This window comes from Monodon monoceros, unplaced genomic scaffold (genome assembly GCF_005190385.1).
Source record: "Monodon monoceros isolate NGI ecotype Baffin Bay Population unplaced genomic scaffold, NGI_Narwhal_1 Super_Scaffold_3, whole genome shotgun sequence".
Lineage (NCBI taxonomy): Eukaryota > Metazoa > Chordata > Mammalia > Artiodactyla > Monodontidae > Monodon > Monodon monoceros.
The window spans coordinates 35229766-35253379 of record NW_021703780.1 but is presented as its reverse complement, the minus strand read 5'-3'; the positions used below and the strand labels follow the sequence as shown (position 1 = coordinate 35253379).

The window sequence follows — 23614 nt, the reverse complement described above, 5'->3', positions numbered from 1 at the left end:
TTGTTTGGTTTACCCCAAACGTCTTCGTGGCAGAGGAGATAGCTGTTGAATGCCTAAATGGATGAATGAACTGAGAAGCTTGTATCAGTAATGACCAGATGTCTGTTTATGCTTGAGGTTCCTCGCTCTGCAGGTTAAATCATTCTGGGGCCCTAAATGGCCGCAGGAGGGTCTGATATTCTCTGGACACCTTGCAGATAAGGAGCCTCAGGAGAGAAGTGGGGGGAAGGAGGTCCTCCATGGTCATACTCCTGGGCTCCCCTAGAGGGCAGCAGCAGACAAGACTCGCCGCTTCCTGGGCTGCAGCCTGCGCTGGGGCTGCAGAGGCTGATCCCAGCGCTGGAGCCTGGCTGGGCCTTCTGCTCCCCACTCCAGCCTCACCCTGCCCGGCTTCCTGCATCTCACGACTGCCTGCTGAAAGGTGGCACCTCCTCCAGCTATTTTAGGACCCGCTTCCAGAGTAGCTGCAGGCTTGGGACGGGCGTGGCCACCCTGCCCTGCCGCACAGCTCCAGGTGGCCCCGAGGGGCTGGGGTCAGGGTGTGTGTGGCGAAAAGAAAGGGCACCTTCTCTTTTCTTCCTGCAGTCGTGATCGCAGCTTCTCTTCCAGCAGGTCTGGCGCCGAGGGCGCGGGTGTGTTTCCTGAGATACCTGGAGAAGGGAGATGCTGATGACTCCCTCCAGCGGGGAAGAAAGGTCAAGGGAGAGTGTGGTTTAGAGCGGATGACACAGTCATCGTGCGTCCCAGGTGAAAGGGACCCTGTGAGTCCTTCTGGGGCCTTTGGATGGGCGCCTGCTTTACCCACCTCCTCTGGGTGGCAACCTCTGCTCGCCTGAGAGCCCCAGAGGAGGGTTCCATGATTATGCTCCATCCACTGTCCCTCCCACTGTCCCATATCTGTCACTGGAAGGGAATTCTTCCTTATATCGCTACCAATCCTTTTACCATGGAGTTCACTCGTTTCCTCTTGAGTCCCCAGGGAAGATGCAAAACACCATTTCCCCCTCCTCTGATACTGAGCCCTTCATAAACCAAGAAGGTATCACTAAAACGGCTCACATCTTACTTTGCCTCAGCTGAGGTGCCGAATTCTCCAGCCTCAAATCATGTCTCCCGTTTTTGACTTCCCTCTGAAGCAGTGGTTCTAAGTCCGATTAACCCAGTGTGCACCCAGGGCTGAGAACCATGCTCAGACGCCCTGCCCACAGGGCCCTGGCAAGTCCTAGGTGAGGGCTGTGTCCCCAGACACGCCAGCTGTCACTGCTGGTTGCCGGGTTGCCTGCTCTGGTTGCTTGTGTGCTTGTCTGGAGCCCATCCTTTCCTAGCCTGGTGGGTGGGGTCTGTCTATCTTCCCAGGAGGCTCTCGGTGGTTGTACTGCATTTCCCAGCCTCAGAACGCGTCTTAGGAGTTATGCAGCCCCACTTTTTACTCTTTGGAGGGGAGACTCTATCACACGCTAGGTGCTTTCTGGACATGATCAGACTTAATCCTTCTGGTACTCATTGGAGGTATTATTGCTCCCCTTTCACAGATAAGGGCATGGAGGTTCGAAGAGGTTAACCTGCCCAAGGCCGCATGGCTAACTTGAGGAGCCTGGATCCAAATCCAGGTTTGTCTGGTTGCAAGGCTCTCGATTCAGAAATTCCTTCGATAACATTTCTGAGGATGGTCATCTGCTTTCTCCCCCCATACTGCTGGGGGTGAGGCTCAGTGCTTTACACTGAGCATACCTCCTTGCGGGCAGCTCTGTTTCCTCTTAATTGGAGGTGAGACCTGCCCCACTAACTTCTTTTCACCTCTCCTTTGGAGCTCTGGAGCAGCACAGTTTGTCCTCCTTCTTAATCTGATGGTTCTTTAAATACTTTAACAGCAACAGCAACAACAACAAAATACCACATGTGCCTGGAGCTTTATTCCTGGGCTGACTCTGCCTAATTCTCTCACCTGAGGGCTCAGTAGCAAGGTGACTTTCTAATCGATCTGAAGTACAGAGCCTGAATCTGGACATCATACTCCGGATAGACCCGAGAGGGGCAGGGTAGAGAAGAGTTCTCCTAGCTTTGAAAAATTTACGTTCTATATTTCTATAGGAGGTGAATTACTAACAACGACCATTTACCGAGCGCCTTCTATATTCCAGGTTCTGCCAAGTTCTACTAGACGCTGGGCTAGGTGGCCTACTCATCTTATTGCTAATTCTCAAAATAACTCAGCAGGGAAGGCATTACCATCTCATTTCAGTTAGATTCTGAGGCTCGGAGAGGTTGGTGAATAACTCAAGGTCACAGAGCTAATAAGTGGTAAGGCTGGGATGTGAACCCAATTTTTCTGGTTCCAAAGAGCTAGACGTTTATACCAGGCAGCCCCCTAGCACTGTTTTTGTTTTTCAGCAGCTTCGTCATTGTCATGGTCATGTCAGTTTGTCACGGTCTTCTGTTAAGCTTGCGGTCAGTTTACTCACGTTCCTATATTTATGAGTGGTTGTCGAAACGCATTCTATTTCAGTGTGATTATCCTTTTAATCACAAATGCAACATTTCCCATTTATTGGGGGCTTAGCCTGCTGAGAGGTCCTTATTCTGGCATGCCTTATTCTTTCCCTTTGGGCTGCTTTGATGTCGTTATCTAACTCATTGATAAATACACTAGGCGGATCAGGATTCTGTTCTTTGTCTGCCAGGCACCTGTGACCCTCTGTCCCTTGTGTCAAGTATCACCTGTGACTTGTAAACTGGCTGAGCAAGTGTCTCACTCATAGATACCATAGACTTCCCAGCCGAAGGCTATGCTGTCCCCCATGCTGGTGCATCTTAGTGGCCCTAATGAGCCAAACTGCCTGTCCTCGTCACCCATGGTCCCCCAGGCCTAGGCACCGGAAGCCCCTCGAGGGCAGGGACTGGTCCCTCTGCTCTTTGTATCTCCCCAGTGCTTTGTTTGTTCAGACTCCGCGTCCAGGGTGCCCTCAATGCTGCCCGTGCTCACTGGCCCTTGTCCTCTCTGGGAGACGTCAGACCTGATAAACTGAAGGAAGTATCTCAACACCAAACTGATAACGGTAGGACTTGAAATAGAATATTTCCTTTCCTAATGGTTTCAGAAATGGACACGTGTATCTCCGAGTCTGTTAAAAAAGAAAAGCTGTGGCTCTCCTTTGTCCTTTTAACACTTTTTGATCCCATACCAAGGAACCCCCTGAGAGATGCAGTGAAGACCCTGCTCTGGGGTGAAGCCTGGGCCAGTGAGGAAACTGAGGCCAGATCGGGTAGGAACTTGAGGGCCTGGAAAGGACGTTGGCTTTGAGAGAGCTGAGAGGCTGGAGGGCGTTGCGGAGAGGAATGGTGTGATCTATTCCTTTGATAGCAAAGCCAAGCAGTTGTTTTGCTGGTCAAGACAAAGCTGCTCCAAACTGAAGCATAGTTAATGTGAGGTGGCGCCAGGGTGGTGAAAGGATCTGGGAAAGAAAGCTGGGGCAAGGGAACTTGGGCAGCCAGAATGAGGGCACAGCATACCCCCAAGACACAAGCTACCCGCGTTGCCATGACAACCAAAGGGGCCTCTTGCCAAAGTGATGTTTGCTGAGTGAAATGCATTGTAACCTCACCAGGAGACGGCCCTGGCTGCTTCTGCTGCTTCCTGCAGCTTGGCTTATCAGCCCTCTCTCAAGAGAAAGAGGGGCTGGGAACTGAAAGGGAACCAGACAAAACGACTGAGCAGGAACAGAGGAAAAGGGAGTAAGTAAAGGGCAGTTGCGCTTTGCAGGTCTCCATGCCCACTGGGACTGTGGCCAGGGACAGAACCTCCAGTCACCTGACAGGAGGCACAAGGAGTCCTCCTTTCAAGCACAGGACTCTGGCTGGGACGGGAGCACTGAAGGTCATAGCCCTGAGTGGCCCATGAGGTCACACTGTGAGTCTGTGTGGGCAGCTGTCTCCCACACAATACAGAAGCGAAAAAGAAGGGCTTCATTCCAGCGGCTGTAGATCTGAATGTCACACACGGAGGAAGCCCTGAGCAGTCAAATAGTAACTGAAACTTACAAGGGCGTGGTGACTTAAGGGCACACACATCTCAGGCTGACCCCACCTCTGATGTGTCAGGTGTTTGGAACCAGCAGCACAAGAACAAATGGGTGCTTGCTGGGAAGGCCAGCCTCCTGTGGGTCCCCTTATACCTGGCATGATTTCAGGGTCACTGGAAAGATCACTGTACCTTCTCTTCCCACCTCCTCATGCCCTACACCCCCCCCCCCCAAAAAAAAACCTCTCCTACAGTCAGTAAATGTCTGAAATGTGCAGAATCTCGTTTCTTTCATTCACTGGCTTTCTACTGGGGGTGCACCTGAGAATCACCTAAGGTGCTTGTAAAAGCAGAGACTGCTCTGGGCCCTACCCCAGACGTTCTGAGTTAGGATTTGATGGTAGGTTCCCCTGTGATTCCGATGCTCGCCCCTTGTTAAGAAACACCGTTCAAGGCTCTGTGTCCAGTTTCAGTGCAAGTACTCCATGCAGGAGTCACTGAGGGTGCAGGACCTGCAGGGGTTCATATAGGATGCTATACGGGGGCCAGCATGGCCCTTTGCCCCCCGCCCACCTTCCAGACCCACACTCTCTGTAGGGCTGGGCTGCCTGCACTTGGCCCTTGCAGATGGTGGATATCTGAATAACGATATCCACCATGTGGCTGCTCTGTGGCCCTTATATAACAAGCCCATCACAGATGGGGAACCTGAGTTCTGACAGGGGAAGTCATCTTCCCTGGGATCACACCACTGGTAAAAAGAGCTGGAGTCAGGACCCAGCTCTGTCTGACTTCAGAGCTGGTGCTTTTTCCCTTGCAAGCGACTGGCATAATGAAGGCAGCCATGGGGCAGATCACTGAGGTCGGTATTGACTCGTCCTTGGTATCTGAAGGTGATGCTCTTTTCCATGAATGCCTTTCAGGTGCGGGGCCGGGGCTGAGAAAAAGCCTCAGTCTCTCCCCCGAGTGCCAGCCTGTGCAGACTGCCCTTTCCTAACCGAAACCACGGCCTGCACGCTGCTCCCACCGGGTATCTGCAGCTCGCCTGATGGGTGCGAGGAGCTTCGCTACCCACGTTCCCCACGGGAGCCTGGCCCCCCCAGGCAGCCCCCAGAACACCCAGAGCCAGCCTACTTGTCTCCTTAACTGTGTGTTAGGAGTCCTAAGGAAGGCGGTATTGACATTTCCAACCAGGCACCAGCCGAAAGGGGCCCTGTGGTCTTCCAAGGAGTAAAGGCCGGTGCCCTGCGCGGGAAAGGCCATGAATTATGTGGCTCTACCGTGGCAGACGAGACAGCAGAGCCACGGAGGCATTCCAGCAGGGGGCCTTAGCTAGCCAACTACGGATTCGCTCCCTGAACACCCACTCTGGGCCTCCTTGGGCTACACTGTCTCACAGAGCCCAGATCACAGCCTCACCTTGCTTCCGAAGTCAAAGTGTCTATTCTACCCAAGATGGATGATGTCAGCAGCTCAGTTACCACAATGGTCAGCAGCTCAGAGGCAAAGATTCTGGCTTCCCGATCAGACCATTTCCTGTTTAATGGCTCAAATTTATTGCCAGCTGGAGTGATCACACGCTGACAGGTGCTTAGGGCCACCATGCCTCTTGGTGTTGATTTTGTGTAACACCATCGCTGTCCACGGCAGGCTCGGACTCAAGGGCGTGGTGAATACCCTGCGGACCCAGGGCTGTGGCTGATCATTGCTCGGGTCCCCACTCACCAATGCCGTCCTTCCCGCAGGGAGAATGGGGCACTCTCTGAGAGCACAGATGGCCCAGCTTTAGCACAATCAAAATCCTTCCCCATGCCGGTTTGGAGCCTGGACTCTGCCCATGGAAGGCCAGCTGCGTCCCTTCCCTCCTGAGTAACTGCCTCTGCGTCCACTCTGGGCCTCTCTGCCCACGACCAGACCCCTGGGATGGTGGCCTCTCTCCTTCGGCATTGCTCCCCTCCACTGCATTCCCGGAGGAGGACGCGGCCCACACAGAGGGTCAGTGTGGACTTGCAAGCGATACAAGGGAGACCCCAGGAGCATCCCGCATTCACAGGAAAGATGCTTCTAGTCTCTTTACTCACTTCCCGACCACGATCACCTCTGCTCAAATGGGAGCTCTTTCTTTCCCCCAACTCTCCACAGTCCTTTCTGCTGGGACCCCAGCTCCATCTCTGCTTTCCGGTCGGCATTCTCTGGGTGCAGCCACTCAGAGCCTGGCACCTCCTTCTGAGGCTCCTGATACCCTCTCCCCACCCCCTTCAGAGGCAGGCCTGTGCAAAGGCTGCTCCTGCCTGCGTCCAGCCCATTGAGGCCTCCTCACTCCTCAGAAGTGTGCCGACATTACTGAACTCAGGGTTTCTCTACGAGCCCGAGTCCGTCGGCAATTCTACCCTCTTGTCACTTTTGCCTCACTGACCAGTGGTGACCACATTTCTTAATCTCAGTGGCTTTTCAGAGAGACATTAGCAGGAAGCTTGGCATCCCTAAAACCCAGCTATATCCTTGTCACACTGGACCCAGCGAGTCTGGAGTGTTCTCAGGATACCTAGACTGTGGGGAGGGCAGTTTTCCCCACACCTGTGCGGGTGAGCACAGGCCTTCCTCCTGTGAAAACCTCTAACGATAATGATTAGTGGGGTTTGGTCAACTCTCTTGATTGGCTTGTAAAAGAAACTTTAGGACTTCTAGGAATTGAACTGAGAATCCTTAATAAAATCATCTCCCTCCACTTTTGGAAAACTTATCTGCTACTAGGCAATTTGTAAGCCAATCTGTTCATTTGGCAAAATTTTGTTGTATTTCAGAGTCAAAAGTGAGTTCGGAAACAGACTACACAGTAGAACTGGCACATTTTCAAAGTGATGTGGCAAGAGTGGGCAGACAACCAAAATGCGCACATTGACGTTAGAAAAGGGCCAAAAGAAATTTCTGGAGATTTTTTTTAAAGACCCTAGTAGTTTGCCTTCAGCCCACCTTATCCGCTTCACTGGGGGTAATGTGTGTAGAGATCCTTCCCAAGGTAGGGAGAGGGCTTGAAGGAGACAGCTCAGAGAGCTTGATGAGAACTCTTGGGAATCTGTGTGTTTGTGGTGTGGTGTGTGTGTGCACATGATGTGTGTTTGTGTGTGTGTGCACGGTGTGTTGTGTGTGTGTGGTGTGGACAGAACTGTGACTCCCCTCAAGAACTCTAGACGGTGGGGCATGTGATGCTGTGTGAGAAGCAAGAGCAGAGTGGCTGCCATTTCTGTGGCAAAAGCATGGGCTCCAGCATGGAGGAGAGTCCGTTAGGGTCACCTGAGATCAGAGGCATGCTGGCAGATGTGTCACAACCAGCTCTCTGGAGAGAAAAAGCCCTGATTTGTAGTGTTTGCTAATGTTTGTGGTGTGACTGATTTCACGCCACCAGCATGATGCTCCTGAATCTGGAGCTGGGAGGAGATGCCCATGGTCAGTGCTCGTGAGCCAGAGTGAGCGGGGTCCAGCACAGCACTCAGACCCTCTGGCACACCACTTAAAACTTAGATCCCTTTTAATAAAGCCACCTAGAGGGACCTTAGGGGAAAAAAACCTGGCGGTGGACCACAGGAAGCCTGGGAGAGCTAGGCCTGTTCCTTTTGCTTCTCCAAATCCACTCTCCGCCCTCTCCTCTTCTGCTCCTCACCCCAGGAGCCTGGCTGGTAGAACAGTGGGCTTCCTTGCCCTCCGCCCTCTGGCTGGACTCAGCCGATGAGGAGCATGGGCAGGGACTGGAGCACGGGAGGAGACAGGCTGAGGTATTTCTTTCCCCAGACCTCTCTGTAGAGGCCACGAGCTGGATGCACTGCTTTACTGAAGGTCACAGCTCCTATCAGATGGCCAGAGCCTTTCTGCACAGCCATTACTTTTTTTTTTTTTTAACATCTTTATCGGAGTATAATTGCTTTACAATGGTGTGTTAGTTTCTGCTGTATAACAAAGTGAATCAGCTATACGTATACATATATCCCCATATCCCCTCCCTCTTGCACCTCCCTCCCACCCTCCCTATCCCACCCTTCTAGGTGGACACAAAGCAACCAGCTGATCTCCCTGTGCTATGTGGCTGCTTCCCACTAGCTATCTAGTTTACATTTGGTGGTATATATATGTCCATGCCACTCTCTCACTTTGTCCCAGCTTACCCTTCCCCCTCCCCGTGTCCTCAAGTCCATTCTCTATGTCTGAGTCTTTATTCCTGTCCTGCCCCTAGGTTCTTCAGAACCATTTTTTTTTTTTTAGATTCCATATGTATGTGTTAGCATACGGTATTTGTTTTTCTCTTTCTGACTTACTTCACTCTGTATGACAGACTCTAGGTCCATCCACCTCACTACAAATAACTCAGTTTTGTTTCTTTTCATGGCTGAGTAATATTCCATTGTATATATGTGCCCCATCTCCTTTACCCATTCATCTGTCGATGGACACTTAGGTTGCTTCCGTGTCCTGGCTATTGTAAACAGTGTTGTAGTGTACATTGTGGTATATGACTCTTTTTGAATTACGGTTTTCTCAGGGTATATGCCCAGTAGTGGGATTGCTGGGTCGTATGGTGGTTGTATTTTTAGTTTTTTAAGGAACCTCCATACTGTTCTCCATAGCTGCACAGCCATTTCTGTCTTCAAGTTTCATAACTGCTCACTCCCTTGCCCTCTTAGGCCTGATGCTTCCTGCCTTGCTGCTGTTAGTACCTCTGGGGTACTGCGATCTCCTTTGTGGTTTCCCTACCCTCTGCTCACGCCTTTGTCAACAGGACTTCATTCAACTCTCTTCACAATAGCTAATTTGAATAGTGCCACTTGCTTCCCGTTTGGACCCTGACCTGTACAGGTAAGCAACTGTCCGAATGAGGTGCATTCCTTCGAGACAAGGAACGCCTCCAGGGACCCGTGAAAGTACCCCGAATGAGCAAGAGTCATCTTTGAACATTTGCTGGGCCCAGAGAGCACAAAGCTGTGTTACAATGGTACCAGTTCAGTGTGATCTTTACCAACTGCCTTTCCTCCCTTCCTTCTTCTCTCCAACTCCTTCTGGGGAAACAGCTTAGCAGGCTGAGGGAAGAAGTGAGTTAGAGAGAGAAGGAGCTGACCATGTCCCTCTCTTCCTGGTGGTTGGCCTTAGCTGGGGAAAGGGAGGGAAGTCTTATCTTTGAGTGAAATTTGAACTATTGAGACTCTAGTTACAATACAGAATGACCATTGTGGGCTTCTGTCGTTTTTTGTTGTTGTTTGTTTTGCTGGTAATTAACAATGAACAATTGAGTTACTGGGCTGCCCAGTTTCTTCCAGGGGCAGGAGAAGAACTCTCTCCATTGTGAGGATTTATAGAAACAGGGGGAGAGCAATAAAAAGCAGCCTTCACAGGCGCTTCCCCTGTATTGTTCAACATGCAGGCAGACCATCTGCAGCTGTTAGTCCCTCCCAGAGAATACAAGGCACCTGGAGGAGAAAGTGAATGGTGGTAAACTTTCCGTTTTCCTCTTTAAGTAAAATGATTCTGACATGAACGGTAGCGAGGAAAACGAAGATGAATTGGAATTGAATTGGGATTCACTTTTTACTACCACTTCCACCAACACAATGATTCCACGAGAACAGTCATTTGTGTTCGATTTCTGAACCGCTGGAATCTAGTCCTTCGTAGAAATTATTATAAACCATTACAAACACAAAAAAATATTCAAAGAATGATATAATAACAATAGTATTTTGGAAAATCTAAAAATCAGCAGTTTGCACAGCTGCCTTAGACTTGGGCTTTGTTTGGAGCTAGAACGGTTCAGAATTGGTGGAGGCCTCCTTTGTGCCCTCCCCTAGCCCCACCCTCCGTCCCTGAAGGTAACATCACTGTCCTGATGGAGCTCCATAGCCTTCCCTTCGTGCTTTTATATTCGCGCTCTGTGTCTCTAGTGCCCTGTAAACGTTACTTAGCCATTTCTTGACTTAAGGGTGGCAGAGTGTTCTCTTTATAACCGTTTGTCGGACTGTGCACCTGTACTTGTGTGTTTTATGAATCTTTCATGTCCAAAGCTCCCATTCCCTCCCGCCCCGACAAAAAGTATTGAAAATTTTGGAATTTACACAAACGGTATGGGTCCATATATATCCTTCAGCAATTTTCTTTCTTTCAATCACCATTGTGTTTTTGAGACGTATTCACACTGCTACACGTAAATCCAGTTTATCCATGTTGAATTCTCTAGGGTGTTCCACTGTGTGACTGTATCACAGCTCTCGCTCCCTTATGCACCCCCTACTGGGGACCTTTGCGTGGTCTCCTGTCTTGGTTCTTGTTCGTTTGACTGTCTGCTATGATAAGAACAATGTTGCCAGGAGTGCCCCCTCGGGCACACATGTGACACCATCTCAGGTATATGTTCCTAGGCGTGGAATTGCCAGGTGGTGGAGGTTGCATATCTTCTAGATATTGCAGATATCAGATATTGCCTGATTCATCCCCAATGGTTGGTCATAGGCTTTATCTATACAATTCACTTCTCCCTGCTTCTCTTTTCCTTTTCTTTTTTTATTTGGAAATTGCTCTGCTCTGCTCTCTGGGTGTCCCCTGCCCACAGCTCTCTGTACAACAGTGCCCTCATGGTTTTCTGAATAGACATCAGTATTTTCAAAGCACCACTTAGAGCTTTATGTGGGTTATTTGGAACACAGAGCACCCATCGTCTGTATCTGAGCACAGACGACCCCGGTTTCTTGCTGGTAGGTCTTCCCCAAACGCATCATCAGTTTCCTTGGGGATTTAGGAAGGTCTTACCCAGCTCCACTATGCTTGCAACACCATAGGTCCTGCAAAACAGTAAGAACTTTTCTGGGCTGAGACCGGCCAAACACAAGAGAGGACAGATGGAGGAGCCGGCCGTGGTATATTTTATCAGATACATTTTTGCAGATGAAGTCAAGAGGTTAGAATTTTGTCTACTGTGTTTGATTGTTATGGACTGTGTCCCCTCCAAAATTCACATGCTGAAATCGAATCCCTAATGTGATGGTATCTGCAGGTGGGGCCTTTGGGAGGTAATTGGGTCATGAGGGTGGAGCCCCCATGAATGAGATTAGTGCCTTTCTAAGAAGAGACCAGAGAGCTGGCTCGATCTTTCCAGCACAAGTGGACGCAACGAGAAGCCGGCAGTCTGCGCCCAGGAGAGGGACCTCACCAGAACCTGACTCTGATCTCAGGCTTCCAGCCTCCAGAACTGTGAGAAATAAATCTCCATTGTTTATCAGCCACCTAGTCTGTGGTAATTTGTTACAGCAGTCCCAACTGATGGAGACATCGGTCAAATGCCTAATTCACTCAAAGCAGCACATATGGTTTCTGCATATCTGCACAATGAAAAATATGGCTCTGGCAACTGGTAACAGGATCATCAGTGTTCAAGTGCTCAAAGGAATAGACAGCCCCTTCCTGGGGCTTGATGTATTTTTGCAAAGAAGAGTGATTTATAGAACCTGTGAGCAAATGTGGGTAGAGAGACGTGGTGACTGGGGACCATGGTGACCTCCACCAGTTATGCCAACTCATGTTGGTAGCCCAGGACTGTGGTAGCTCTGTGGCCAGGGGCTCTGCCCACTGCCTGGGCATTTGGTTCCCGACACCCAGAGTCACAGTTCATGACAATTCACTGAGCATCTACTTTGTCCTCGGCTCCATCACATATACACCTCGCTCAGCACTGAGATCAGTCCTGGGGAGTAGGTGTTCTTCTTCTCTTATGGACAAGGAAACGGAAATGCAGGAAGGTTAATGGACCAAAGTCACATGACTAGCGAATGGCAGAGGCACCATCAAGCAGGGTTCTCCTGACTCTAGAGCGAGTGCTCTTTTTACTAAACCATGGTCGCTGTTCAAGACTCACCCCGGGGCTGATGCCCACAGCCTTCCATTCTCCAGAACGGCTGCTGAGGGAGTTGGAACTACTCGAAGGGTCTGGAGCCTTGGCAACTGGGAACTGGGCAGGGAAATGGGGTGGGGACTCCTTATTACTCCCAGCCTCCATCTTGAGCCTGGAAATTTGGCCAAGGGCCTTGTGTCACCGAAGCTGACCCTATATTCACAAGCACCTGTGGATTAGAATCGGCTCAGGTGGTGAGACTTTATCACTGGTCTTACAGAGCCACCTGAGTCCTTTTGGAACCAGCTGAGATGCCATCTCAGCCTCTGGGCCAGCTGCTTCCTTTTATTTCTCCCTTACTCCAAAGGGTCAGCATTTGGATCATTCATTTCAGGTAGGATGAAAACATCTCTAACCCATCCAAGCCCTCGCATGTCTCCTCGCCAAGGTTGTGAGTGTTTTCTGCATGTCTTAAGGAACTCTGCGTTCACAAAGAGATACAATTGTGGCACTTGACGGCTGAGGAGTGTTAGATTCATTTGTTCATTCAACCAGGGATCTGTAGACGTCCGCTAAGTCCCAGGGACTGTGATGGGCTGTTGGGCACAGGATATCATTTAATCCAACCACCCCCATTTTACAGATGTTGGAACCTAGGCACAGAGTCCCTTAGCTGGTGAATCTTTAAGGCAAAAATCTGATCCCTTAGATATCACTGATTTATTCAGCTAACACTTAGGGAGGACCTTCTGTGTGCCAATCACTGTGCTTGGGGCTGGGGGAGAAGGATAAAAGACTGAGTAATTACTATACAAGTGACAAGTTCTCTTATAGAAGCATATGCAGAGTTCCGTGTGAGCCCAGGGGAAACTGAGATAGCTCTGGGGAAGGGAAGCTTGGACTGTCTGCCTTTGGAAATGTCTCAAAAAGAGCTGCAAGTTCCGAAGGGAGGAAGATGTGTTCAAAGCTCAGAACCTTTTCTTCAAGCAAAGGCTTAATGACAAAAAGAGAAACAGAAGTTGCTTTGGTTGAACCAGGTGAAAATCCTGGGGTCCTGCCATTTGCACCCTGGGTCCCCTCACCCTCACCCTGTGGTCCCAAAGGGGCCACAGGGTGGCCCAAATGGGTCCCCTAGAGCGCATTTTGAAAACCACTGGGCTGGCTGATGCCGGGAGGGTTGCTCCAGTTGTCTCCATCAGTGGTCCCTCCCCTCATCCTGGAATTCCTGGTCTCATGCTGGGTGCCCAGGCTAGTCTGCTGAATACATTGATGACAGTCTGGCCTTTTGCTTTCTCTCAAATTTGTGGCTCCCGGGCTCAGAATTCCAAAAAGCATTTCAAGACTCAGGCTTAATTTTCCACCACACGGGAGAAGGTGGCAGTGGTGGTGGCCTGTCTTTGGAGAATGGCAGGGACGCCACAAGAGGTCACTGCAGGAACACCGTTCAGGAGAAAAGAACTCCTCAGAGCGCTCTAAGCTGGAACAACGAGGTAGGACAGGGAGCCTTCAGGGTCAGTGCCTCTGTCGACCCTCATTAAGGCCCTGCTGGGATTCACCGCTGTCACTGCCGGCTCTTCAGGTCAGGTAGCGTGCACTACCCGGTGGTAATCCGAGGGCCCCACGAGGCATTGCAGCTACAATGGCCTGTTCTCAGGGGTCGCTTCTGCATGGCATGTGGTCAGCGTGGGACACCCCCGGCAGCCCCAGATCTCGCTGGGCAGTGTCTGCAGCAGGTTTACCCAGAGATGGCCAGGAGTCCTCAACCCCTCCCTGGGCCTGGGCTGCAGGCGTGTGTACCCGGAGGAATCGCCCAGTGCAGGGGCCGGGTGAAGGCTTGGGTGAGGGGGGTCTCCAGGGTGGTACAGGTTATTTACTCACCAGTCAGGTAGCAAATGCTGAGGCGTTCGAGCTACCGCCTGGGGCTTTCTTTTCCTAAAAGGCCTCTTTGACCAAGACTTCCTTGCTCAAAAATGCTCAGTGGCTCAACTGCCTATGAGAGAAATCTTTGGATTCAAGGCTCTCAGTGAACTGGCCCAGCTCACCGTGTTGGCCTTTTTCTGGACTACTTCATATCAACTCCCCACAAAGCACAAAACAAACACATACCACACACACACACACACACACACACACACACACACTGTATACACCCCCCCACATACATATACATACACATCACACACACACATCCCCTTCATACATACATATCACACACACACTATACACACATACATCCCCCTCATACATACATATCACACACACACACACACACACACACCCTGAATCAGCCTTCCCCCCCCTCCCCACCTCAGCACACACATGACAACTAACCCCTGCTCCCACCCTCCTCTCTGTGGTTCTGACTCCTGCTTATTCTTCAAGGCTCAGCTCAGGCCCATGGCCTTGGTGACACCCCCCAGGCCCCAGGGGCCACTCTCTCTGTTAAGGTCCTGAAGCTCTGATGGTCTGTCCCTCTTACCTGTCACATTTCACATGCTACTTGGTAGTGCGATGGGCCTTTTAAATTTTAATCACAGGCACGTGGTAGAATTTTGATCGTGAGCTGCAGGAGATCCAGGCCCTGATCAAATATTGCTTGGAAGAGACACCTGAGAGAGAGGGCACAGCCCCCGTTCCTGGGATGGCTTCCTGGGCTCTCGCCCTGAGCTGTGAGGCCGTCAGAAAGCAGGGTTCCTGGAGTACATCACCTCTCAGTGAGTTATGCTCTAATGTCAGGCCTCTCGCTTTTACAGAGGGTCAATGCGAGAATCATCTTGTGGAACGTTGCGGTATCTTTTGTAAAACTGCAGTTGACGACATCATTCACTATGTCACTCAGTGTCCTTTATACAAAGGTCCTCACGATAAATTCTGGTCTGTGTTTAGTTCCAGAAGACATTCTATTTCTGCAGATAAATTAGTTATATGCTTCCTGTGGTCAGAAAATGAAAACTGTGTAACTCTGGGTACTCCTCTTTCTGCTTGGTGGCTAGATAAGACAGAGTCGGATTTATTGCCTGTGTGATGTAATCCGCTCAGCTGTGGGCTCCGAAAGCACTTACTCCTTCTACTTCTTTTAAATGGACTTATTTTATGTTCAAATGTCTCATTCCACTTTTGCAAGATGTGTGAGTCTGGGAGTCATCTGGGGAAGCATTGACTTGGCCTGTTTATTGCCTGTGCTGGCTGCCGGGGGTACAGAGATTAATTTGACTGCACCCAGCTTTCCAGGAGCTCACATTTTAGAGTGGAGAATAGCTATGGAAATAATTACAAAACAAGGTTGGTGCTTCAGCAGAGGTGCATGAGGCTAAAGGACAAAGCAGACTGGTGAGAAGCGGGTGGGCAAGGCTGCATGGAGGAGGTCAAGGCCAACTTGGTTTGGGGCTACAGTAGGAAGAGGACAGTGGATAGAATAATACATGTGTCTAAATCCGGAATTAGATAAAGAGTTATCTTTTTAATGTATATATCTCCTTGTGCTGGCTATGCACCCTTCGAGGGCAGGCACTGAATCCCTGTCCCTCTGTGGACTCCATAATGCTCAGCCTGGGGCTGAGGGCCGTGCAGTGTGGTGGTTACAGCACAAGCTCTCAATCTGCATTTGCGTCCTTGGCTGAGCAAAGCTGGGTAGGTTCACCTTAACCCCTTTGGGCCTTAAGTAAAGTGAGGATAATAGTAGTACCTCCCGCATGGGGATTTTAGGAGCTCTAAAGAGGGAAATACAAGTAAAGAGCTTAGAGCCACGGCACATGGGGAAGTACTCAAGAAACGTCTGCTGATTCGTCCCAGCTGCATCACTGACAACACTTTACCACGTTGGGGAGCTAGCACAACAGAGAGGGAAAAACACACGCAGCTGAATTCAGCAAAGCACTCTCAACTCAGCCGGCTCGATCTAGTTCAGTTAGTGTCACTTCCACATGATGCTTAATTGAAAAATAATAGTTTTATTGTTTCCTGAAATAGTGTGCGGGAGTCAGCCCTGCTCTAAGTCCAGCAGTAACTTGTTTGTTGATGATATTCTTAGAACTGGTCATTGATGACTTTCTTAAGAAACCCACCCCCTCCAGCTCTGGCTGTCACATCAAGGGGGCCCACTGGGCCCAATTCTTCTCTTGCCACACTGTCTCCGTTGGTTTCCCTGGTCACTGCCTTTCAAAAGGACCAGGGTCCCTTGGGTGGGCAGTGAATGCAGGCAGAACCATAATGTGGATTTTCAGCTGGGAAGGGGAGTAGAAGTCTTCTTAAGAGCAAAGATGCTCATGCACAGAATGGGCCTTTCCATGGGTGCTTATCTGTGTGCCAGTGGTGTGGTGGGAAACGTTTAACACCTAGCTCTCTGGGAAAGAAAGCCCCAGTTTATAACAGTATTTGCCCTTGGTGTAAATACTCCCACTGTGGCTGATTTCAAGCTGCCAGTGGGATGTCACTGAGGGTGGAATTGGGAAGAGAGGCACAGAAGCACACTGTGAGACAGTGTGTCCAGGACACAGACGCAGTCATTGTAAATAACCTCATGAGCAGAGATAGCAGTAAAATGTAGTAAATTAATCAGGAAGTGATATATTTTGAGTGTTCCCCAAATTCCTGACATGGTGACATGCTCTCCACTGGATCTGGCCTTCTTTCATCAGTCTGCTGTCTCTTCCACACGGGGCCTCTCACCTCACCATTAAGTATGCTTTACGAGATTACACTTCTGCAAATTTTCTTGGCCATATGTCTACTCATACAAACAGAGACATATTCTTATGCAAAATACATGAGAAAACTTCTCCTGCTCAGACTTGCTTATTACTGCTGACCCCCCTAAGCCCCCAAAACCCCAAACTCAACCAAGCGACCCCACCTGCACTTTCATGGAAACTTAGGAACATGTAGGTAAAAGAAAGAAATAATATCAAAGGGAATACTTGAAATGGAGGGTGAGGGAAAGTAGGGAGGAGAAGAAACAGACAAAGAAACAGAACAGAAAGGGGGAAGGAACCGCAACACAAACCCACAGAAATGGAAGGGTGAGACCAGGTGTAGTCACTGCCTCATCCCTATACTGAAGCCCAAACTACAGGACGTCAGGAAGCCAAATACACCGAGCGAGTTGTTTTTGTTCTTACAGGAGCCATGGGTCCTGGCCTTCAGCCCCAAGGCTAGTCTGAAGGGCAAGGGTGAAGGCAGGAAATGGCGCTGTAAATAATCTGCTGCATTGAGAGCTTTCTCTCAATGAGAAGAAGTCCCTTCTGAAATGTGTCCCTTGGGACACATGTGCACCGGCGGGTCCACAGCCCCATCAGACAATCTCCTAAGGCGTCTGGATAGCAATGTGGCATTTGATCTCAAAATGGCAGCAGGGAGATGGTAATACTTCTTCTCTAATTGGGATAGTATGCTTTTAAAATAAATAGGTATTTCAAATGCTCTTAATTGGACTTTCAGCCAAAGTGCTTTCTCTTTGAAGTTTGCTGAACTTCAGGCAAAGTTGGGCCCTGCTTCACCTGACACCTGCTATAGTTCATAAGAAGGCTCCCAGAGAGGTGAACACAGGAATTAAGGAGGAGCCTGCGGTTGAAGAGATGCAGCAGGGTTGGGACGGGGGGCGGGGGCATAGAGGATGGAACACCTCTTGCCCTGAAAGCCATGGAAATGACTCCCCAGGCCCTAGAGCAAAACCGCCCTTGGAATTACTTGAGTGGTATTTTCCACATCATTGTTTCTGTTCAACAAGCATCATGAAGACTGAAGAAGAAACCAGGTGGCAGCCAGCGCTAGGGATGACTCCCTCTCCGGTGACCTGCACCTCGGCGCAGCTCCCCACAGAGGTCCCTGTGCCCTTCCCAAGCATGGCGCTATGAGTTAGGGCCCCAGGCAGCCCTGGCTGTGTGCTGGGGAAGGTGCTCCGCAGAATCCTGGCTCCAAGACCCTGCCCAGGCCTCGGGCAATGGGAGGTCAGGCCCAGCACATCTGCCTGACCCCTCAGTCCCGGGGCCAACAGGGAAAAGCTCGGGCTCCATCAGGGTATCTTAGGCTTCCTTGTTCTGTGTTCCTGATATAATCAGTAGTTATTTGGTATGATCATTGTTACGACCAAAACTAAACAACCAACCTTCCCAATAATCCAAGCTACTAGGCTCAGATGGATTACCCTCATGACGCTGGGGCTCTACTCCATTACCCCCAGAGATCCTGCGCACAGGATTTCTCCGACTGCAGGTCATTCCAGGGGCCAGCCCCTTTCAAGGGGAATCCCGTTGTTCGGAACGTATGAATTGCTTATTTAATCAAAGCTCTAGAAGGCTTGATCCCAGGCTAGTGGGAGAGGATACGGGGGGGCCCTGCCCAGGAGCCCTGTTCCACCAGCCTTCCAGGGAGCTGCACACTCCTCCTGGATGACTTCCTTGAGTCACATGTCACAAGGGGGCATTTTCTGCAGATGCCCACTGCCTAAAAGGTGCCCAGGCCCTCTTACAATATCACTCTGTTGGTTTAGTGTTTGCATTATTAATGTATGAAGTGGGCCCGTCGTTTCTGTGGGCAGTAAATTGCATGGGGACCAAGAGCGTCCAGTGTGGACTCAGAGACCTGGTTCAAGTCCTAGTTTCAACACTTACTAGCCTGTGACCTTGGGCAAGTCACTGAATCACCTTCATCTGGAAAAGGCACTGCACTCTTAGGACTGTTGTGAGGATGAGGAGACGTGCACATAAAGCAGTGCACAGAGATAGTTCAGCCACTGGTAGCTGTTTTCATCACCAACCGTTACTGCTGCGATGAGTTAGTCGTGGTTCTAGAAAGCTCCGAGTAGGGCCCTGAGGAGCTGGGACATAGGGGGTGAATTGTCCCTGGTCAATTGGTCCCAATTGACTGGTCCCAGAGAGGAGGGGCGTCCCAAGAAAGCTGCACTGACCGCAAACCTCCCCTCCTTTAACCTTCCCAAGGGTTCTGGATGGGTTGTTGTTCAGCTGGGCGTGGGCTTCCCAGACCAGGTCAGCCTGTATTACCTTCCCTGTCTGCTTGCAGGCTCCACTTTGTACCCACCTAGAGCTACCTGCTGCACGTGCCGCTGGGTGATTTCTTCCTTCAGGCGACCTGTCAAAGACACAAAGGAAACCACTGGTGAGTCTCCAGTGGGCTGGAGGAAGACGTGGCCTAGGAAGCAGGTGGCGAGCTAAGAAAATTAGGTAGAGTATGAAAGACCAAGCAAGCACAGCCCTGCAGGCCCTGGATGTGTGGAACAAGAGGCTGCAAAGGCTGGGGCCCTGGCGTATCAATATAAGCACACATTTCACCTTTGGACTATCTGTGGGTTCGGTTATCTTAGTATGTCACTCATAATCTTTGCTAGGTCTCTCAAACAGTTCTATGTGTCTATTACTAATGAAAGGGGAGGCAGGATTTGATCTTTTAATAATTTATAGGATCCCTTTTAAATCCACTTCTTTCTTTTAAGCTATAAGAAACTGTGTCAAAAAATATGGTGGTTTTAGTTGATGATAACCTTAATATGAACACGACAGTTGATCATTTGGTAGGAAACACATCTACTTCCACGTTGCATCAATCAAGGTCTAGTGTGTAGATCAAGGGAGGTGAGAGCACCGCTGCGCTCTGCAGGTCAGGCCACAGCTGGTTATCTGTTCTAGGAGCTGCTTTTTGTAAGGAACATGAGTAAAATAGAAAATACGTAGAAGATGGTAACTGGGATGGTGAGGGTTCGGAAACCACGCCATGTGAGAAAGGGTTAAGGTGACTGGAGATGTTTAGACAGGAAAAAAAAATATTTGGAGTTATGGAGACAATGGCTGTCTTTAAAAATCTAAACATTGTTATATGGATGAGAGAACAGATTTATTTTTGTCCTACTGCTGAGGGTAAAAGTCAAGTCGAATGAAGGCAGACTTGGGGCTCAATACGAGGAAGAAACAGCTCACAACGAGGACTGTCTCCACGTGGATTAAGTTGTCTCAAAATGGACTAAATCTCCTGGCAGAGCAGTGAGCCCCTTCCTGAAAATGCTCAAGCAGAAGCTGGGCAGCCATCTGTTGGGTTGTTAGATGGAGAATTCCTGCCCTGGGTAGGAGCTGGGACCAAATGACCTCCAGGCTTCCTCCATCTCTGAAACTCCGTGATGCCGTGCTTGAGGCATGGCTGCAACAGCAGCCCTGGGGTTAGTTTATGTCCAAGCGTTCAGCACACTTGTTAAAATGTCAGCGCTGTCTGTATTGCACATCCCATTTGGGAAATGTGATCAGGCCACTGGGGGATTCTGAGAAAGCCTGGGAACTTCATTGCTTCCTTTCCTCATATACAGTTCATTCTATGCCTCAAAGGCTACACCTGAACTGAGTTTCCAATGAAGCAGTCACAGGAGACCTTGTCACTCCCCAAAAGTTCTAGGGCACTCCTAGAATATTATGATTGGGAGGGATGGCAGAGGTCGTTCAGTTTAATTTCCCACACAATTTAGGAGTCCCTTCTACAGAATGAAATGGTCATTTCACCTCTGACTTATATGTACCCAGGCTGTTCCACTGGTTAAACTGTATATAAGGAATTGCTGATGTGCTATTGACACCTGATTCCTTGGAATTTTCCTATTTGGACCTGGTGTGTTCTCTGGAACAGCATAGAAAAAGGATCCTCTCTCATGAGCAGTGAGACCCCTTTACACATCTGAGGGTGCTATGGTTTCTCCACTTAGATGTGTCCTTTCTGGGTTAAACATCCCCAGTTCTTTCAGCTCCACCTCGGAGGCCACCGTCTCCTGGTGTGTCACTGTGCAGGTCTGCCCTGCCTTCCACGTGTCCCCCCTGGAGAGAACTACGCACAGGGAGGGAGCCAATGACTGGGTGGAAGCAATCATTGCACCCTAATTCCAAGTGGGGGCGAGTGAGAACTTAGGGAATGTGTTGGAAGGGGGTGAGGAGGTGGAAACCTAGCCCATGGATGAGTACTGGATGAGCCTGGAGCCACCAGGACCTGAAACCCAGCCCAGCCATGGCCAGAGGTGGGCTCTCTTCCCCACGTGACCCTACTGTCTGCACCAGCAGAGTCAACAAGTTGGGGGCACAGGGGTGGTGCTGGGCTGAGCCTCCAGTCTGCCTCAAACATTGCTGACTTGATTTTTAAAGACGCACGGCACACACAGTCTTCAAATAAAAGGAGACGGTGCTGCGGCAAATGCAGCGGCCCATTTAGACACCTCTCTCGGTTTCGAGGAGGTCATCGAGGGCTTTCTCACGCCCACAGTATGGAGCACCGATGCTGCTGTGGTGCCTGGCTGGTTTCCTGGGTATCTGGCGCAGGTGCCACGAGCCTCTAACGTGCCTGGGTACCACCCTCCTAATGAGACTGGACAGTGACCTGCTCCTTTAGAGCCCATACGGGCTGCCTGCCCCCCTGGAAACTACCTCCCCGACAACAAGCCTCCCCGCCAAAGAATGTCCTCGACGGCTGGCCTCCCTGACCATGCGACTCCCCAGCTATGCGCCTCCCATAGGTGCTCAGCCTAGTGTGTTGTGGCTTCCCCTGTTCCTACCGGAGTGACCAGGCTCCCCTTCCCAAGCCCTGGGGAGGCTATTTTGGAATGACAGTGTGAAATATTCTCCACAGATCCAGCCTGGGAAATACTGCTCATGAAAATAAAGAGGCGGGGTTTTGCCACCAGGACTGAGAGTTCTATAAAACTGCACAAACATAGGTACCTATTCCCAGAACAATGAGCCATCCCTCGGGGTCGTGAGGTGGGTCATTAGAATGCCGCAAATTGATAAAGGTAGGTGGAAAATCTGTTTAGTGATGCTCAATTCTGGCCAGTTGGCTAACACCTCCCACCACATGGCATTTTTTGCTTTTGAGATCTTCCCAAACAAGCTTCTAAAAATAGCCTTATGGCTGATACCTAATTGCATTTTCCAACAGAGCCATTCTTCATGTGAAGGTAACAGTCTCTGTAATCGGCTGGATCTTGCAGCTCCATAGGTCTTGGCAGAAGAAGGAGTTGAGGGGGATTGCAGAATTCACTCAGCATGCAGCTCGTTGTCATTAGCACGGTGATAAATCTCCTACTTTTGGCCTGGGTTCCTGGACACATCCCTGTCCCGAGGTATGGAAAAGAGATGAAACGGAAACAGAGAACTCCCAGCCCGAGGCAGGAGATGGTCTGGGAGGGAAGCCGGGGAGGGGAGGAGCGATCTGCTTGTAGGAGAATGGTGGTAATTTGTAATTTTGCCTCCGGTAACTTACAACAGTATATGCTGGAAACACCTTCTCTCGCTTTTGGATTCATTACTTGACAAGAGTGGAGGTGGCAGCAAGGGGTGCAGGGGTACACTGAGCTCCAGAAGAGAGGCATGACCTTTAAAAACACCTGCGTGCAGGGTATGTGCCAAGTGGTGGTTCGTATGAGAGGTATTATCATCATGCAGAAGCAAAACTCATTCTTTTACAGTGATACTCAGTTTTCTGGATAAAACAATTTTCCTCAAGCTTCACACTGTATTTTGCACGCGTGTTAGCTTGAAATCGTTCACCAAGTGAAAGCTGTTTAGCTGGTCCAGAATAGAGCCCTTCACTTATTCTCCCTCGGCACAGCTGTTGCAAGCTGTTTGCGCAGCTTCCACGATGCGGTGCCTTATTGACAATGTTGATGTTACTGTCAAGCAGTACCTATTTACTGTTCCTCCACCCTATGTTAAGCCCTGTGTTCTAAGTGCTATGGAACCTACAAACTAATAGAAGACTCCATCCTAGTTCAAGAAAGTTAGCATGACATGGGGGATGGCAGACAGGTGGCCTGCATGCTTTTCCTTTAAAAAGCTGAACCCACGGTTGACCTTGTCCTTCCATCGTGGATGGTTTGCTTTCCTGCTGAGTCTGAGTTGGGCTCTTCAACCCAGTACTTTGGGCAGCGATAACCAGCCACTTGGAGTTGGACTTTGAGATGAAGCAGACCTCTTTGCCATTTTGATTTTACTAGAAAGTAATTACAGATGTGTAGGCAGAGAGAATTAAGTTCAAATCCCAGCTCTGCTACTTCCTAGTAGGGCAGGTTACTGAACACCTCTAAGCCTCAATTTTAGCATTTGAAAAATAGGAATAATAATATAACTGTGATAATACCTGCTTTACTGTATCTCAAGACTCGAGGGTGGATCAAGAGATAACGTACCAGCATCTGTGACACATGACACTAGCTTTAGGCATCAAGGTACTTTCAGACATATTGGAAGGATACTATGTTCATAAGATGACAGGCCCTGAAGGGCAAAGGGCTAAATGTCGATCAATGCTAGAGGGAAGTTCAGAGGAGGAAAAGGTGGGTTAGTGGCACTAGGAAAGGCAACATTACTAAAGGTGAGACTTGAGTAGGTTCCGAAAAGTGCAGGGGGTTAAGGGGGCCGTTGGGAAAGGCCCAGAGAGCTGGGCCCTTAAAATCAGGCACATTCGTCTCCTCCTTGCTAATAAATATTTCCAGTCACAGAGAGCTGTTGGAGCAAGATGGTGGAGGAGGTCAGGTATACATTGGTTTGGGGCAGGGGTTGGAAGGAGGGCTTGAATGGGGGAGTAAGGCTCGGGGGAGACCGAGTTCTAATCATACTAGAGTCCAGGATCCTAGGTAATAATTACCAAGGGCTTTGGACCCAGGTAAAAATCTCTTCTTCCATTTGACTATACTACTATTGTATCCCGGGAAAATCAAATGAAAATAAACTTCAGTAGCAGGATTGGGG

The 23614-nt window shown here is 49.8% G+C and overlaps 1 protein-coding gene across 1 annotated transcript in view; it reads right to left on the bottom strand.

Annotated features, from left to right (window-relative positions):
* Window positions 1-23614, bottom strand: part of KIF6 (kinesin family member 6) — a 377832-nt gene that overhangs the window by 14868 nt on the left and 339350 nt on the right. Inside the window, exons 16-17 of the mRNA XM_029243281.1 lie at window positions 18921-18971; window positions 566-650 (exon numbers count right to left, since the gene is read on the bottom strand). Of these exons, the coding sequence (XP_029099114.1) occupies window positions 566-650; window positions 18921-18971 (136 nt within the window). The remainder of the gene's footprint in view (window positions 1-565; window positions 651-18920; window positions 18972-23614) is intronic.